The sequence below is a fragment of the Quercus robur genome, chromosome 7, assembly GCF_932294415.1.
Source record: "Quercus robur chromosome 7, dhQueRobu3.1, whole genome shotgun sequence".
Taxonomy (NCBI): domain Eukaryota; kingdom Viridiplantae; phylum Streptophyta; class Magnoliopsida; order Fagales; family Fagaceae; genus Quercus; species Quercus robur.
Window position 1 is genome coordinate 13938283 of NC_065540.1, and position 19890 is coordinate 13958172.

The window sequence follows — 19890 nt, forward strand, 5'->3', positions numbered from 1 at the left end:
ATTCCATTGGTGTTAAATAACAGTATAGAAAAGTTTAGGAACTAGAGAGACAATAAAATCTCACAACATTTTTACAATATCTTTGTTTTGAATTGTGGTAGGTCCTACTAAAATCTTATTTTATTTCAATTTATTTTGAATTATGATGGAATGATATCTCACTTGTCTTGAAAATATTGTGACATTTTGTTGTAGTCTTAGAAGAACCCATAACAATCACATGCAAACTTAACAATCCTAATAGAGAGATATTCTTTTCAATTTTTCATTTTTTTTTCTCATTTTCTCATTTCTGTTTTTATTTTTTATTATTATTGTTCTATTACAAACAAGTGAAAAATATGTATGTCCATTAATCAAATCAAATGAGTTTTTGTTGAGATGAAAATAAAATGGGTTAACATACCTAGTTCACTCTTCTTCTGTTTCTCTTCTTAAATTTAAGATATGTGTCTCTAATTGCATTCATTTCATTGACAATAACATTTGTTGGCATCCGCTCATCATGTGATGTTGTAGAACACGACAATCCAATTTCAAACACTGATATCAAGCAATCTTTTATTTTGCTACTAACATTGAGATGGGGCACTTCTTCAATTATTGCTCTATCTTCAATGTCATCTTCGTTTCTCTCATCACCAACATCTTCTCCATCCTCCTCAAAGAACATTGATGGGTCAACTATATCCATTACATGTTCAGGCAAAGCCATTGAAGTGAACTTGTGAATGCTCAAACCATCTATGAACATTTCATCGATAGGTTTTTTCCCAGTGAACATCTCTAACAAGAGTATCCCATAACTGAAAATGTCTCCCGATGTTGAAATTTGGCCACCCATCCCATACTCTGATTCATTAATATATTTTCAGTAACAAACAATAATATTATGACCTCAGAAAGTTAGAATTTAACCACTAGTGCATTATGCATTGTTTGCACATATATCCCAACATTAAACTTTGTGAATATGTGCTTTTTTTTTTTTTTTTTTTTTTTTTTTCAAGTGGCCAATTGTGTGAAACATTTTTCCCTACTAAAAAACGTGGACCCAAATATGAGAGTATAGTTAGTTACTTTTTGAAAGAATCTCTACTTTTGTTTAATATGAAAAAAAATACTATTAAACAAGAAATGAGTAGTGCCTCATATGGTTGAAAAATTACCTGGAGGAATGTACCCAATGGAACCCTTTAGTCCAACTGACAGGGTTTGAGTTTTGGAGGGATTGTTAGATGCTTCAAAGAGGAACCTCACCAATCCAAAATCACCAACATGGGCTACCATATCTTCATCAAGGAGTATATTGCTTGGTTTAATATCACAGTGAACAATTGGTGTTTGGCAATGTTGATGAAGATATTCCAATGCATAAGCAACATCAATGGCTATATTTAGTCTCTGAATAAAGCTTAATTTGTTTCTTTGATGTCGCTCATCATTTTTTGGATGCAACCACTGGTCTAGACTTCCATTGCACATGAACTCAAAAATTAGGCTCTTAAAGTCATTCCCTTTATGATCAATGCTAGAGCAAGCAGAGAAAATCTTGAGGAGATTGCGATGGCGTATATTCCTCAAAGCATTGCATTCATTAGTGAAACTTGTGGATGCTTCTTGTTGTTGAAGGTGCAATACTTTGATTGCAACAATTGCTCCATTTCTAGAAAGAACTCCTTTGTATACAGAGCCAAAACTACCCGAACCAATCAAGTTGTTCTCAGAAAACCCGTTGGTTGATTCTAAGAGTTCAGCATAAGAGATAGGAAATTGCCAATCTCCAAAAGAAGATGTAGTCAATGCTCCCTCTCTTAATTTTTTCACAGTAGAACACATAGGGAAAAAATACAACAAAAGAAGTACAAATATGGTTATACATGTGATAGGAATTATTATTCTGAGTGCAAGAAGCCTCCAGTTCAATTTGGGATGTTTGCTTGAGCATGAAGATAAATTTAATTCTTGGACACCACCGCATAACTTTTCATTTCCAAAGATTGAAATTGCGCTTGCCTTTGCAAAAATTCCTTCACTTGGCACTTCACCCTCAAAATCATTATAAGAAATATTGAGATGCTTAAGTGCCAAAAGCTTGCTAAGAAATTCAGGAATATGCCCAAATAATTTATTATGAGAAAGATCTATATCTTCTAAACCTCTTAAATTCTTCAAGGATTGAGGAATTACTCCCTCAAATGAGTTACCGCCCAAATACAAGTACTGCAAACTAATACAAGTCCCAAGGGTGGTGGGAATTTTGCTTGATATTTTATTCTTTGAGAGATCTAACTTGGTAAGATGTACTAAGTTGCCCACTTCAAAAGGTAGTGCTCCTATAAAAAAATTATAAGACAAGTCCAAAAAAATTGAAAGGGATGAAAGACCCATAACCTGTTTTGGTATTGTTCCAGAGAGATTGTTATGAGAAAGGTTCAGTAAAAGCAAATTTTGGCAGTTTCCTAAGCTTGGGGGTATCCTTCCTTCAAATCTGTTCTCCTCCATATAAAGTTCTGTCAGCGTAGTTAAGTTACCCAAGGTGGAAGGGATTGGCCCAAAAAAATTGTTATTTTCCAAATATAATACATTTAACCTTTGAAGCTTCCCAAGAACATGAGGGAGAGTACCTCCCAAATAGTTATTTTCTAATCCAAGATAACTTAAGTTAACGAGATTCCCGATCCCAGTGGGGATGTTACCATGAATCTTATTCGTACCCATAATAAGAATGTCTAGCTGGGTGGAAAGGTTGGCTATAGAGCTTGGCAATACTCCTCCAAAATTATTACTTTCAAGATTCAATAACCCCAAACTAGTACAATTGGCCAAGAAATTGAGAAAACTCAAGTCACCATCCTTCCCCTTTCCAAGGCTATTGTTTCCAAGACTAAGCCAAAGCAAGCTTTGCAAGTTTGCTAGATTTTGAGGCACTATCCCAGTCAGACTATTTCCATTAAGGTCAAGGCCTCGAAGTTGAGAAGCATTTGACAGCGACTTGGGAATAGGTCCCGTGAAACTGTTTCCACCGCAATAAAATATTTGAAGGTTTGGAAGAGTAAAACCAACATCTGTTGGGAAGCTTCCATGTAGCTGGTTGTCAGTTACAGAGAAATAATAAATGAAAGAAATATTATAGATCTGAGGAGGGATGGTATTGGACAAATTATTCACAGAAAGGCGTAAAAATCTCAGCCTTGATAGATGGCCAAGTTCACTAGGAATGCTTCCATGAAAATTGTTCCGAGGAAGACTAAGGACATTCAAAGAAGAAAAGTTTCCAATCCAAGCTGGGATATTTCCTGTTAGGTTGTTCACGCCAAGACTTAGATTCACCAACTTTGACAATGAGCTGAGGTGGCCTGGAATCTGCCCAACAAGATTGTTGTAAGCAACGTCAAGCACTCTAAGTTGTGTACAGTAGCTCAGATTAGTCGGAAGTTTACCACCAAAGGAATTCCTGCTCAAATTGAGATGATGTAGGCGTTGTAGACGTCCCACTTCTTGAGGAATTTCACCGTTGAAGCTATTGCTTCGTAGGTTGATTCCTGTGAGGCAAGTAAGATTTCCTATAGAGGGTGGTATGGGGCCAACTAATCTCTTAGCTTCTAGGTCCAAAACAGTGACTCGTTTGCTGGAGGGGCTACATGTAACACCTATCCAGTTGCAGAAATGAACAGAGTCATTCCATGAGCTCATGATTTGAAGTGGGTCTTGAGTGATCCGATTCTTGAAGTCAAGTAAAGCCAGGCGATCAGTCTCATTTGCAAGAGCAGGAACTGTCTTAGATTTCAAACATGAGCTCATGGACATCAGAAGAATCCCATGAAAGAATATTAACAAAACCCACTCGTATCTAAGCCAAGAGTGTGTCATTCTGTTGGGGCTGCAAGTTTGAAGCGAGGGATAGATTCTGTTAACAACGTGTGCTTTCTGTGGAATACAAAAAATTCAATTAGAGATAACAAAATTATATGTGGAAATGCATGGACATAGCTTTCTGTGGAAATGCAAAACTTTAGCTGCACAAGAGCAAACTTTACGTAGATAATAATCACCCACAAGAGAAGACTTTTGGTTTTGGTTTATAATAAGAAACGACCATTTTAACAAGGACTTGAGTGTCAATTCTGTTAAAATGTGCCCGGTATTGTGACTTTGATAAGTTGATTGGAAATTTCCATGGAAAGAATTGAAAGTAGAATACAGATAGAAAAATATCGACCAATTAAATCGGAAGATATTAGTTATTATCGAATGCATATTTAAAAAATAAGCTCCGTTAGTGGGAAAGCAAATTAAGAAAGACGATCCATGCAAGGAAAGAAAACGACACAAGAATAGGTAATGTGAAACTTTTAATTCTGCCCACAATCATTTCAAGGTTAACATAATCAATTTTGATAGTTCTTTGGGGGCTGCAATGGCAACTAGACGAACTGTTAATGCTTCAAGATAGGAACAGCGTTCCCATCAAAGTTTACTAGCCAATCCATGATTGTAGGCTTTTAGGTAGTCAATTTTAACTGAGGGAGAAATAGTGGCAGAGCCAATATTTTAAGTTAGGGGCCAAGATTACAAAAACATTAAAACAATAACCAAATAAATATTAACATTTTTCTTAATTAAAATATTAACCTATATTAATAATAAAATAAATAAATATTTCTAATCGTCAATGAAAATCTAATATAAATGTAAACTGTAATTTACTTTTTCATACTTTGTTTAGTTAACTATAAGTGTATATTTCATATCATTAAAATAAAGAAGCATAAATAACTAATTCATATTTAGTAACAATCAAAGTAAGCATTTATCTAAATATATAAATCTTAGACATCTAATTTGTTGCTCAAAATAAATCAATCTAAATGTGCAAAGTTGTATAGTCTCACAATCTTGATCGCTTTTAAAAAATATGTAGAATTCAACATTTCTTTCTCTAATTTTCTAATTTCTTAAATGGCAAAAAAAGGGGTGTTTTCAAAAACAAAAGAAAAAGAAAAATCAAAATCAAAACCTACACTTTAAAATTGTGATAAAGTCAAAAGTTGGATGAAAAAAAAAAATAGTGGAGGCTTTAGGGTTATAATGCATTACGAGGACATTAAGTATTTTTTTTTCTTCTATAAAATGTGGAATGTATTGCTGTTAGAAAAAGGAAAACTTTGGTATAGCACGAGAGAAGAACTCAAAAAAGTGTCATGAATACTGAATATCGGTGAAAAGTGTAAATTAAGATAGAGTTAGCTTAAAAAAGAAAAAAAGAAAGAGAGATCGGTGTGTGAAAGATTCTTTTCCATGTTATTTTGGTAGTAGACTGGTTTGTTTATCTTTAGAGAGAAAAATTAGGAAAACAACAAAATGTCATAATATTTTCACAAAAGTCTTATCAATAGTTGTGGTAGGTCATATTCTAATATTTCGTTATTTATTATTATTATTATTATTATTATTATTATTATCTATGGGAAATTGAAGTCTCAATTGTTATGAAAATTAGTCCCACGTGATGCATGGGATGGAATATTTGTCTTGTAATTGTGGTATAGCGTATAATTCATTTTCTAAAGTTTGTTAAAGATAATTTGTTCTCCCTAAAAATTAAAAAAATTCCAAAATTATTTTTCATATTTCTATCTTTACCAATATATCATTTTATTATTTTGGGCGTGTTTGATTGATATTATTCTTTTATGAGGCAGTCCATATTCTTTGAAATTATGTTATACTGTTTTTTTTTTTTTTTTGGTACAGTTAAAATTTTTAAGGCCGTGTTTGTTTCGGCTTAAAAGGAATATGGAAAATATTTTACACCTTGGGGAGTGTTTGGATTGGCCGGAAAATTTAGTCAAATGGAAAATGATTTTCGTTGACTGTAAAATAACAACCCCTGAAGTGTAAAATAGTTTACACTTCTATTTTACCTTCGAACCACTTATACCCATTTTCAGCCTACTCGAACACACACACACACAGAGAGAGAGAGAGAGAGAGAGAGAGAGAGAGAGAGAGAGAGAGAGAGAGAGAGAGAGAGAGAGAGAGAGAGAGAGAGAGAGAGCTTACCCGTGACTCTACCACAAGTTCATGCCTCCTCTCACTAGATCGTCATCGTCGTCACTCACCATTGCTCCACTGTGACCCACCCACGAATTGATCAAACCACCTTGACCCACCCACAAACGAACCTATCAAACCATTGTGCCCATCAGCCCACTAACAACAACCACCATGACTAGATCGGACCACCTCTACCTTGATGGGGCCTTTAGATCTTGCCACCGATCTTATCACTGTTGTCTCTCTCTCTCAAGATGGCCATTGCTGCTTCTCTCTTTCTTAGATCTCTATCGTTGCCTCAACCCTATCTTTTTCTCTCAAACCTCTCTCTCTATCACGATCTAGTGTTGGGTTTGTGGAATTGAGATTTAAATTTTTTTTTTCATTCTTTGGGTTTATATATTGGGATTTTTATTGTAATATGTGTTTAGAAACTGAGAAAATGTGAGAAATAGGTAGAAAATGTGTTTTCTAGAGCATTTTCAAGAACAAAAACAAACACATGAAAATATTTTCCAACTGGTTTTTTGGAATGTAACCAAATACTTAAAAATATTTTCCTTTCCCAAAAACATTTTCAGTTGAAATTATTTTACACTCTGAAACCATTTTACATTTAGCCAAACATAGCCTAAGTTTCAAATAAATTATTCAAATTCCTTATTATCTTTGTTAGGACATATGTGATTCACTTGTTAGAAATATATGTCACTATTTTATGTAATTGACTAATCCTTTGACAAAACATACTTTACTTGTATTTGGGTAGATCTAGGATGTGTTTAATACTTCAAGAAATTTTGTTTCAAGATCAAGTGTTGAAACCATGTAAGTCTGTCCAATAAATAAGCTGAAGAAGTGCCTGTCATTAAAGCTCGACAACTAGCCATCTATCAAGCTTAAAGAGTTGTTTAGCCCCGTGGCACGACAGCAGCTCGACAGATAGGGTATCTATTGAGGTTTATGAAAAACAGATTTTCAGTTTTGTTTTAACTCCAATCTGTGTTTATGTGTTTGGACTTTCTTTTTTCACAACCCTAGACATATAAAAAGATTATTTTAAGGGCCGTGAAAGAGTACATAAGTTGCACAACTGTTGAGTAAAGTTTGTTCAAGCAATTTGTTATTGGAGACACAGTTTTGCCCTAATTCATCTTTCTTGTGAAGAAGTTGCTGTGTTTGTGTACCGTAGGGTTTTGTGACCAAGTATATTCTTGTTCTTTGGGATGAACTAAAGAACTTTGCAGCCAACAAATTTCTGTAATTGGTGATTGAAGTCGCGTATTGGGATCTGCATAATTGGTTAGTCATGTACTGGGAGCCTGCATCAAAAGGAGAAATTGTCACTACAAAACAAGTCCAATTGGGTATTGGGGTAAGGGTTCAACTGTAGGTTGATATAAGATACTGAGATTCCTTTACTTGTAACCGTTTGTTGTGATAATAGTGGAATTTCGGGAGTGGTGACCAATCACCCGATGGGGTTTTTGCCGTGTTGGTTTTCCCCATTCGTAAACAAATCACCTTGTTAAATTTATTTTCCATTGCATGCTTAGTTTATTGGTGATTTGTTTGTGCTACCACACATTTGCATGTTAATTAACTTAATTAATTCACTTGGCTAAATTAATTGGTTAATTTATCACAAGGGGTCAATTTGTTTTTGGCCTATCCAATTGTATCAGAGCAGGCACACTTTGATTAGGGTTAATCTTTGCCGTGTTGATCCATTGACCCCTGTTTAGCATGGATAGAGGACAGTCATTAATTATACCTCCTTTATTTGATGGCACTTACTATGCATACTGGAAAGTACGCATGAGAGCTTTCTTGTAGTCTCTAAATAAGAAGGTGTGGCAAGCTGTAGAGATTGGCTGGACCAAGCCAAAGGAAGTACTGGCCGATTGGGATGATGCTAAGATCAAGACGGTAAACTTCAACAGTAGGGCATTGAATGCTTTATTCAGTGCAATCACTAATGAGGAGTTAAAGAAGATATCCTCTATTGAAATCGCTAAGGAGGCATGGACCATTCTTTAGACAACCTATGAGGGAACTAAGGCTGTCAAAGATTCAAACTTCAAAGGCTCACTACAAGCTTTGAAGAAATCAAGATGGAGGAGGATGAGTCGTTCGATGAGTTTTATGCCAAGCTCAAGGACATAGTGAACCGAGTCTTCAATCTTGGGGAAAACATTCCTGAACCCAAGATTGTGAGGAAAGTGCTCAGATCTTTACCCGAGAGATTCCATGCAAAGATCATGAAGATCGAGGAATCAAAGGATATTGACAAGATTCCTTTGACAGAACTGGTTGGCTATTTCTAGACCTACGAGCTAAGAATTGGCAAATCAGGTAAAGGCAAGAGCATGACATTGAAGACCAAAAGCAATGACACAGATGAGTCTTCAAACGATGAAGATTCTAAGATGAAGTCCTACATCAGCAGGCAATTCAGAAAGTTCATGAAGAATGCCAATAGGATGGGCTTCGACAAGGACCGTAGGCAATCCAGTTCTTCTTAGTTTAAGAGCCATGACAAAGGGAAGAAGGATGCTAGGGATGGCGGTCAGTACACTTTTCCCGCAGGACCTAAGTGATTTGGGTGTCAAGGCTTCAGTCACATGAAACAGGAGTGTCCTACATATCTCCAGAGCATAAGGAAAAGCAAGGCACTTGCTATTACTTTGAGCGACACCGAGCCTGAGTGTAGTGACCCAAAAAGGGGGGTCTTGCATTCCATGGAATCCCACATCGCCTAGGGAAGCACATGAGAATGTGTTTATAAAGAATGATCTCTCTTCAATGTGTAGAGGCCTTTTCCCCAGCGCAACCTGGGGAAGATCAAAACCATGAGGGGTATGGGCCCCAAAGTGGACAATATCTACACAGTTGGGGCGGGATCGTTACAGTTATGGTATCAGAGCCATGCCCTAGTCGGAAGTGTGGGTCCCACACGCGAGGACGCGTGTGCTCGTAAGGGGGGTGGATTGTAGTGACCCAAAAAGGGGGGTCTTGCATTCCATGGAATCCCACATTGCCTAGGGAAGCACATGAGAATGTGTTTATAAAGAATGATCTCCCTTCAATGTGTAGAAGCCTTTTCCCCAGCGCAACCTGGGGAAGACCAAAATCATGAGGGGTATGGGCCCTAAAGTGGACAATATCTACACAGTTGGGGCGGGGTCGTTACACTGAGGATGATTCCGACAATGAGGATGACGGAATCCTAAATGCCTTACTGCCATTGTCAATTCTACTTAGGGGATTCTTGAAAATGTGGATGAAGAAGAGGAATTGGTGGAGTTCAAGTTTAAGAAGATGGATGATCAAAATGATATCCATACAGCCTATGAGAAATTATGCAAGCTTTCTGAGAAACATGAGAAACTTTATAGGCTGACCACCAAGAAGCTTAGTGATATGGAACTTGATCATGAAGAGCTTTCCACAAAGTTTGATGAAGCTAATCAGACTATTGGAGCACTGAGGTTTGAGAACAATTTCTTGGCTAAGAAGACCAAGAAGCTTAAAGCGGAGCTATTTCAAGTCAGTGCTCAATTGGAGAGGAATTCAAGTGCAAAGCTTGATGAGATGCTCAGTCTTTAAAAATCTGCTTTTGATCGAACAGGTTTAGGGTATGGTTTCTCTTCTTCTAATATTGCTTCTACTAGTACTACTATTTTTGTTCCTCCTAGAAATGTTGAAATTGAGAACACTAATGTTAAAACTAATTTAGCTAGTGAGAACATAGACAAAGGTAAATCTATCTTAGGAGCACCCCCTATGCAAGATAAGAAGGAAGCTAAAAACCCTAAGGCTAAGAAGGGTAACTCTCAAAAGCCTCAATAGAAGAAGTAGCATCTTTGTCATCATTATGGAGTTATCGGTCATACTCAACCAAATTGTTATAGGTGGTTAGCCACTCAACAAAGCAACGGCATGATAGCATCTAGAGGCCTGAATCAGCTTCAATCCTCTCTTGCTCCCCTTGGAGATCTTTTCAAAGCCCTCATATTCCTTTCGAACTTGAACGGTTTCAATTCTTCCCCCTCACTGCCAGTTCAAGGGTTCACTCAAAGGAAAGATTCTTCCAAGGCGTAGAAGGAAAATGGCTCCAAGAGATATGGGAGTTATAGGATATACCTCGAAGGTGATAGTCTCCATCAAACAGTTATGATTGTGTGTAAGTTAAAGTGATTTTCTCATATCTCAGATTGTCATAACATGTATACACTTATGCAATCTTGCGATGTTTTTCACACACAACACGCAATATTCTTTGCTACTCTTGATACATGTACATGTACAATGTGGTTTGGCCATCACAAGATTTTACATGTGTTAATGTATGCTCACTAAACTATCTTAACTTGTTTTTGGAATATAAAATTGGTTAGACTTGTTTAGTGTGTGTGTGTGTGTGTGTGTTTGGGATCCATGTGCTTAAAAATTGTTGTTGAGAGATGATTTTAAGAGTTTAAAATGTTGATTGGATCATTGGTTGAGTTGCGTGCTTGAGTGCATTCATATCTGTGCTTTTCCCTTCTTGAAAAACTGTTTTTAAGCAACCTTGACACCTCCTCGACACCTCTCGACACCTAGCCTATCTGTTGAGATCTTAAGTTGTTTCTTATCGCAATCTTGATAGCTATCCCGACAGTTGGTGGATCGATCGAGAAAGTTCTTGGACCCTTGATAGCTTCTTGACACCTGGTGGATTGATCGAGCTTCTCAAATCATATCTGATGAATTCTTCCTCAACACCTTTCGATAGCTTCATCTGTCGACATTCTGTTTTCTCGACACCTGTCTTGACACTTGTCTCGATACCTCTCAACACCTCTATCTGTCGAGAATTACTGAACACCTATAAATAGGCTTCAGAGTGATCTGATCCTCATTTTCTTGGTCTCTCTATCTATTCGCACCTATTCACCTCCCAAACACTCTTTTCTCTCTCAAAACCTTTAACCCACGTGATTTTTGGCCTTTCCTTGTTTCAAATCACTTGGTATGATCTCTTTTTCTCTCATTATTCATGCATTTAGACCTAGGTTTTGGGGTTTTTGAAAAATTTTGGGATTTTTCAAAATTGTTGAGTGCTTATTGAAATTTTGGGATGGGTTTTTTATTAAATGAGTTTAAAACCTCATGCATTGCATCACACATGCATTATAACTATATTTTCATGCATTTAGATGTGTGTTATATATGTTAAATTGATTGTGTGCTGGTAGGTTTGGATTGGGCTGAGCCCATGAAGTTTTTTTTTCTTTGCATGTCACATGCTCATGCATTTTCATGTATATGCACCTTATATTCAACATATTTCTACATATTTGAACTGTTTAGAGCTTTTCTGAGTGTTTCTTTCTTCCCCCTCACTCTCTAGTTTACGTTAGTGCGTCAATGGCACCAAAACATAAGTCTGCTTCGTCTTAGAACCCTTTGTGTTCTAGGGCCTCCACTTCGTCTGTTGATCCTACCCCTTCTTCTATTCGGTTCTGTGATGAGGATGCCCGAAAGGACTTCTTAGAGAACTTTTCTCGACGAGGTGTTCATTTGGAACGCCGAGTCATTTTGGTGGACTTCGCCGACACTGACCTATCCGATATCATTCATAGTCGGGGTTGGGACTCACTATGTGACGTCTCGGTCACATGTCCATCCGTGCTGATTCAGGAGTTTTACTTCAACATGCATGGACTCAATTCTTCAGTACCTCTCTTTCATACTCGCGTTCAAGATACGCGCATTGTTGTCACATCGGAGTTGGTATCCGATGTGCTCCATGTTCCGAGGGTAGAGCACCCTAACTACCCCGATTGTGAGCGTCTGAGGACTGTGTCCATAGACGAGATGATTTCTGCTTTTTGCGAGCACCCTTCTGATTGGGGTGATCATCAGTTTACACCATGTAAGGCCTTTGCTAAAGGTCCTAGATTCATTAACATGGTGATGACCTTTGTTTTGCACCCACTCTTTCACTGTAACTCTATCACAGAGCCTCGTGCTCAATTTTTTCTTTCTTTGTTAGAGCACCTCACTATAGATTTTCCTTCATATTTTATTCTTTCCATTATAGATGTGTATAAGGATACTCCTATCCATGATAAGCTCATTTTCCCTTCAGCTATCACGAGGATTTTATGCAATTTTTCTATTCCTTTTCCCTTTTCCGACCACTTCCCCGTTATGTGTACCATGGACTACGCTATCGTTAAACGGAGCGAGGCGTAGTTTCGATTGAGGCGATTCTGTACAACAGCTCCTCCCACTCCTTCTACTCCATCCATATCCGCTCCCTCCTCTTCTATGAACGGAGTGATCTAGAGGACATCATGGCGTAGTTTCAGCACATGAATGCTCACCTCGACACTTTCAGTGATGAGTTGTGTCAGGTGAACACCCGTGTTGGACGCATTGCTCGACGCTAGGCTGAGATGGGTAGTTATACTATGCCTTCCACTCTTGTGGCCCCTGCGGATGAGAGTGATGATGATGATGCTGATTCTGATGATGAGGATGATGGCGATGCTAGCTCACCCAGCGATGACTAGATGTCTACTTAACACTCTTACCTTTTGTCACTTGTGACAAAAAGGGGGAGTAGTTTTGGTTACGAAAGTAGTCATACTTAGGGGAGGGTTAGCATAGGAGATTTTTGTTAGGAGGAGAGTGCATATTGAGAGATTTAGTGAGGATTACTTGTATTTTTTTTCTTTTCTTTCTATTTGAGATACATGTATTCTTGTACCTTGGGTCTTGTGACCATTATTGACATACATTGTACTTATTTTCTTTATATGTTGATGTATGTTTCTTTCACCTATCCTTGCATGTGTTGTTTCTTTTCTTTCTTTATACACATGGTTCTTATTACTTGTATGCAATCTATTATTTCTGTTTCACACAAAGATGCCTTGATGAGTTTTGTTTAAAGTGTTTTAGGAATACAGGTTGTCAAAGTCTACTTGCCATAAACTCTCTTCTTGCGAAGTTTTTCAAGAGTTTGTGTTAGGATAGATTTTATTGTATTCAACAAGTGAATATGAGTTGAATGATTTATGACTTCTCTCATATCTCATTTGTTTGTTGTGGTTTTGTTACGGATTGCCAAAGGGGGAGATTGTTAGGACATATGTGATTCACTTGTTAGGAATATATGTTACTATTTTATGTAATTGGCTAATCCTTTGACAAAACACACTTTACTTATATTTGGGTAGATCTAAGATGTGTTTAGTACTTCAAGAAACTTTGTTTCAAGATTAAGTGTTGAAGCCATACAAGTCTGTCCGAGAAACAAGCTGAAGAAGTGCCTGTCATTAAAGCTCGACAGCTAGCCATCTATCGAGCTTAATCGCTTGTTGTGATAATAGTGGAATTTCAGGAGTGGTGACCTTAAAATCACTCGGTGGGGTTTTTGCCGTGTTGGTTTTCCCCATTCGTAAATAAATCACCGTGTCAAATTTATTTTCCGCTGCATACTTATTTTATTGGTGATTTGTTTGTGCTACCATGCGTTTACATGTTAATTAACTTAATTAATTCACTTGGCTAAATTAATTGGTTAATTTATCACAAGGGGTCAATTTGTTTTTGGCCTATCAATCTTAAAAGAAATTATCATGTTAATCAAATCTCATATCAAAATTACTTTTTAATATTACTCAAATAATTGATGGGAACATTTGAATGCATAACCAAGATTGTGTTTTGTTATAAATTAAAATTTTCATCACTTCCAAAATAACTAAGTATTAACTAAATCACATCAACCCAAAGTAGAGTTCTAAAGAACACAAAAATTAATCAACCTAAAGTAGAGACGTAAGAAAAAAAAACCACCAAAAAAAAAAATTTTTAAGAGAGAAAGGGGAATAACTTTTTTATGTAAGAAAACTATGTATAGAATGAGAGAGAATTGCAAACTTATAGTAAGAAAAGAAGAATAAGAAAATCCAAAAATAAAGAAAGATAAAAAGATAGAGGAAGAGTGATATTAAGGTAAATGGTAGTTAGTAATTATTCCTGGTTTCTCTCTGCCTAAAAAGCTAGTGCCCTTGGTCTAACTTCTTTAGCTTTGTAGAATTGGAGTGTCACTTCATTGGAGGTGTGGATCATATCCTTGGGATAGTAAGACTATCTCTAGGTTCGTTGGGTTCTCTTTCAGGGGATTGGGAAACAGTTTGTGGTGTACGTGATCATGGATGAGTTGGCAAACTCTTGGAACCGCCTTACCCTCTCCAAGAGAGAAGGGCCGAGATGTAGTCTCACTCACGAGGAGACTGTTAAGGAGTTCTCCATTGCTACGAAATTCTTGACAAGGAGAACTCTCAATGTGGATGTAATAGCTAAAACTTTTATACCATTGTGGAGAGCTAGGAGTGGTTTCAAGATCCAGAAGTTTGAAGACCATAAAATTTTATTCACTTTTGATAACGAAGAGGATGTGGAAAGAATTCTTAGCAGTGAACCATGGAGTTTTGACAAACACCTAATAGTTATGGAGCGTTATGAAGGTGATAAACCTTTGAATGAGATCAGGTTCAAGAGGACGATCTTATGGGTGCAAGTGCATGGACTTCCAGTCAAGTACATGAGTTTGGAAGTGGGGATCAAAATATGTGAGGCTATAGGTCAGGTGTTTCGTCCAAAGGAAAATAGAGTGTTTGATGCTAGTAACTTCATCCGTCTACAGGTGTCCATTGATATATCTCTACCATTGTGTTATGGTCTCCTTATATCACTGCATGATGGAAAAGAGATTTGGGTTTCTTTCAAATATGAAAGATTGCCCAATATTTGCTATTGGTGTGGTCGGTTAACTCACGACGATAGAGATTGCGATCTATGGATTGAGAGTGAAAGGACTTTGAGCATTGATCAAAGGGAGTTTGGTCCACAGTTGAGAGCTCCACCATTTATTCCATCAAAGAGGAATGTTGTCAAGGTTCCTGGGTATTATGCCGAGAAAAAGAAAGGAAGCATGACCACCACAGCAGGCCAAGCTTCAGGCAAGCCGCTGCAGCAAGGGAGGGGAAGAGGGCTGGAACGTGCTTGTAGTGAGGATGAACGTTACGTGGGAAACATTAAATCACCATTAAAGTGCAATGGATTCTTTGGAGTAAATACCTCGGCTGAAACTGAAAATCAGTAATCATAACCAGCTAATACCGTGATTGGAGGAGCATTTAAGAGCCCTAATGATGTCCAAACAGTGCAACGTAATATTGATGAAGATTTTGCTGAAGAGTTATGTTTGGAAAAGGAGTGTGACTCAGCAGCTGAAGTAATCAAGGATTCTAGCTCACGTGAACACTTAAAAGACACCAACCCACAACTAAGAAAATCATGTGCTGATCAAGATTCATCTAGGGCTTCATCGTTAACTGTGAAAGCACGCAGCCCTCATAGCTGGACACGTAAAAGCAGACCGGTTAGCTCAGTGGGACTAGTTATAGAGCAGAAAATCTCAGGGCAAAAAAGAACAAATGATGAAGCATACTGTCAGTTTGAGGTGCCTTCGAAACGCATTCAAGTATCTAATACTGATGAGCAAACAAATTCTTTATTGGTGGAGGCTGAAAGTCAGCCCCGCCAACAGCAATGAGTTGCCTAGCATGGAACTGTCATGGGCTTGGGAGCCTACGTACAGGAAGAGAGCTCGTGGAATTAATACGGGCAAAAGATCCCTCTGTAGTGTTTTTAGCCGAAACACTTACAGACGAAGCAAGGCTAGAGTTCATTCAAATTTGTATCAATTTTGATCATTGATGGGTAGTTCCAAAAGTGGGGCGCAGTGGTGGTTTGGTTCTTTACTGGAGATCATCAATTAATTTGACTATAGAAGGATCAGATAAAAATTTTATTCATGCTGTTATTGACAAAGGTTTGGAAAGTGAATGGTTTTTCACAGGATTTTATGGTGAACCTGAAATAGGAAGACGGTTTGAAGCATGGGATAAACTTAGGAGATTGAATTCAAGTCCAGAGAGGCCATGGTTGTGTTGTGGCGATTTTAATGAAATAGTTCATCAGGATGAAAAGTTAGGAGGAGCAATTTGTTCCCATAACCAGATGCAACAATTCAGAGATGTGATTGATGAGTGTAGCTTTATGGATTTGGGCATTTTGGGTCCAAAATATACTTGGAGTAGACACTTCAAAAATGGTAATTCAATATGGGAAAGATTAGATAGATGTTTGGCAACTAACAGCTGGTTTTTGAGGTTTCTAGGAACAAAAGTATATCATCTCAGATGTGACTCTTTAGATCATACCCCTCTCCATATTGTTTTTTCGGGAATTAATCCACCTTCCTAGAAAAAAATGTTTCGATTTGAAGAGATGTGGCTATCACATATGGGATGTGAAGAGGTGGTGCAGGCTGCATGGACTAGTGTTGGTGATTTTGGGTCCGAAGGATCTATTCTAGCAAAGGTTGAAAAGTGTGGGAAAGATTTGTGTTGGTGGAATAAAAATGTCTTTGGTAGTTTGAGGAAGGATTTTGACCGATTGAAGAAAAATTTAGCAATGGCTGAAGTTGAAGCTATGGCTAGTGGCAACAACTGTCGAGTGAGGCAGTTAAAAAGGGAGATTGAGGTGTTGTTGGAGAGAGAAGCCATTATGTGGGCCCAAAGATCAAGGGTACTATGGGCAAGGCAAGGGGATAGAAACACCAAATATTTCCATAGTTGTGCTACAAGGAGATATAGGAAAAATCTGATTGAAGGAATTAGAGATGAGGAGGATAGATGGAGAGACCAACCGACTGATATCGCCACAATTTTGGTAAATTATTTCAAGAATCTTTTTACCTCAATTGAGCACACTATGCCCCAACATGTATTATCATGTGTACATCCTATCATTGATGATGAGATGAATGCCGCCCTAAGCCCAGAATTTGATGAGAAAGAAGTGGAGAAAGCTCTACACCAAATGGCACCACTTAAAGCTCCTGGGTCCGATGGAATGCCACCCCTTTTTTACCAGCATTTTTGGGACACAGTAAGGGAGGATGTCACTTCCTCCATCCTGGCATGGTCGAATTCAGGTACTCTACCATCCCCCCTCAACCACACTTTTATCACTCTCACACCAAAAATAAATAAGCTAGAATATGCTCATCAATTCCGCCCTATTAGTCTTTGTAATGTACTATACAAAATATATTCCAAAGTATTGGCCAACCGTTTGAAAAAATTATTACCCTCTATTATCACTGAGCACTAATCAGCTTTTACAAAAGATAGATTAATTTCTGATAATATCCTTGTTGCATTTGAGACCCTTCATAGTTTGCAAAATTTTAAGTCTAGTACTTATGGTTTTATGGCTATTAAATTAGATATGAGTAAGGCTTACGATCGGGTTGATTGGAATTTCTTGGAAAAATTGATGAGACAAATAAGTTTTAATGAAAGGTGGATCCAACTGATAATGGGGTGTGTAAAAACTGTTTCATATTCGGTGTTGGTCAATGGAGAGCCTTGTGGTATGATCCAGCCTACCCGTGGGATAAGACAAGGCGATCCCCTATCACCTTTTCTTTTCTTGCTTTGTACTGAAGGCCTAAATGGGCTAATCAAGAGAGCAGAAAATAATGGAGAAATACATGGTTTTTCACTGTGTAGGAGAGGGCCCAAACTAACCCATCTGCTTTTTGCAGATGATAGTCTTCTTTTTTGGAGGGCAACCATAGAAGAATGTGAAAAGGTGTTGGAGGTCTTGAATATGTATGAGGAGGCATCGGGGCAAAAAGTCAATAAAAACAAAACTGCATTATTCTTTAGCGAATGCACTCCAAGTGAAATGAGACATGAAATAAAGGTGGCTTTTGGTGTTCCGGAGATCATGCAATATGAGAGGTATTTGGGTCTTCCTTCCTTTGTGGGTAAAAGGAAAAAAGCAAGCTTCAACTACATCAAAGAAAAAATATGGAGGAATCTACAAGGTTGGGAAGGTAAATTGCTCTCGCAAGCAGGTAGGGAGGTGCTACTAAAATCAATCATACAAGCTATCCCCACCTACACAATGGGTTGTTTAAAAATACCCATTGGCTTGTGTCATGAAATTGAAGCCCTAATTAAAAAATTTTGGTGGGGGCAATGTGGTGATCGTAGAAAGATTCATTGGATTAAGTGGGAGGAAATGACAAAATCCAAATCAGTGGGTGGAATGGGCTTTTGTGATTTAGCTATGTACAGTGACTCTCTACTAGCAAAGCAAGCATGACGACTTTTGCACAATAAAACATCTCTATTCTACAAGGTTTTCAAGGCCCGATTTTTCCCAAATACTACAATCATGGAAGCTGTTGACTCAAGAATGGGTTCTTATGCGTGGAAGAGTATTCTTAGAGGAAGGGATATTATTCAAAGGGGTGCTAGATGGAGGGTTGGAAATGGGGAGAAAATTAACATATGGCAGCAAAGGTGGTTACCAAGGAAACATCCACCATATCTTCCTATCTGCCCCATACAGGACTTTGAAAACTCATTGGTGTCTTGCTTGATTGATCAATCCACTCGGCAATGGAAGGCAGACTTGGTGGATGGTCTATTCAATGAAGAAGATGCTAAGCTAGTCAAGTTAGTGCCGCTGAGCCATGTTGAAGCAGAGGATGTGTTTTTCTGGCCGTACACCAAGAATGGGTTTACACATGCAGATCCGGCTACCGTTTCTTCAAGGAAGAAGCTGAAAGGGAAGTCACAAACTAGGTTCCACCTCTTTGAGATAAACATGTATGGAAAGCAATTTGGTCAATGCAAGTTCCACAGAAGGTTAAAATGTTTATATGGAGGGCCTGTTGAAATGCAATGCCGACAAAACACGCTTTGATGAGACGCACTATCACTGGAGATTCTATATGTGAACGCTGCCAAACCGATGTCGAAGACCCTCTTCATGCATTATGGACTTGCACCAAGCTTGATGCCTTCTGGGCTGACCACACAGTGTGGGATTTCAGAAACTCCACCGGTTTTGTGGACTTCAAAACCTGGTCTCATGGATAATCACAGAAGGGAAGCAACTGGATCTTTTTGCACTCACGGCTTGGTCAGTTTGGAACCAACGGAACCGGGTTCGGGTACAAGAATTTGCCACTGATCTTCATCAGGTAGTAGTTGCTACAAAATCCAGTTTGGATGATTTCCACAGGTCAATACAGGGGCGGGACTCTCAGAGGCGACGGGCTGCTCATACAGCCCAAAACCACTGGCCTCCTCCTCTAAGGGAAGTGGTTAAAGTTAATTTTGATGGGGCGACATGTTTAAAGGAGAAAACGTCTGGTGTTGGAGTGGTGGCTCGAGATGTTAACGGTTTGGTTCTGGCTTCATGTGCGAAGAAAATACATTAGTCATTTAAGGCAGTGGAGATTGAGTCTATGGCAGCTGCTATGGCCCTAACATTTGCAAAAGACCTCAGTTTTCAGTGCATTATTCTGGAAGGAGACTCACTGGAAGTAATACAAGCTTTACTGGAAAAAACAGAGACATTAACACCTATGGGTTTACTGCTAGAGGATGTCATAAGTTTGTCCCAAAACTTTGATTTATTGCTATATTCTCATACAAAAAGAGATGGTAATGTTGTAGCTCATAGTCTGGCAAAATATGCTCTATGCATACCAGATTTTTTAGCATGGATGGAGGATGTTCCACCACACATTCAATCTATTGTACAAGCTGATTTGGCTCTTTTACATTAATAAAGTTTCAGCTCTTTTCCCCCTCAAAAAAAAAAAAAAAAAAAAAAAAGGTAAATGGTAGCTAGTGGGTAGATGAAAAGATCATAGAAGGGAGGGGAAATGTTGGA

General features: G+C 38.0%; 1 protein-coding gene across 5 annotated transcripts in view; it reads right to left on the reverse strand.

The window, feature by feature from the left end:
- LOC126692377 (putative receptor-like protein kinase At3g47110) overlaps positions 1–19890 on the reverse strand; it is a 181236-nt gene that overhangs the window by 79863 nt on the left and 81483 nt on the right. For 3 of the 5 annotated variants that reach the window (XR_007645004.1, XR_007645005.1, XM_050387973.1), the window contains 3 exons: positions 6067–6138; positions 1170–3930; positions 407–852 (listed from right to left, as the gene is read on the reverse strand). Coding sequence is in view for 2 of the 5 variants with exons in the window: in XM_050387973.1 (XP_050243930.1) it covers positions 407–852; positions 1170–3873 (3150 nt within the window). In the remaining 3 variants the exon portion in view is untranslated. The remainder of the gene's footprint in view (positions 1–406; positions 853–1169; positions 3931–6066; positions 6139–19890) is intronic. The other 2 variants (XR_007645006.1, XM_050387974.1) reach the window with 1 other exon arrangement.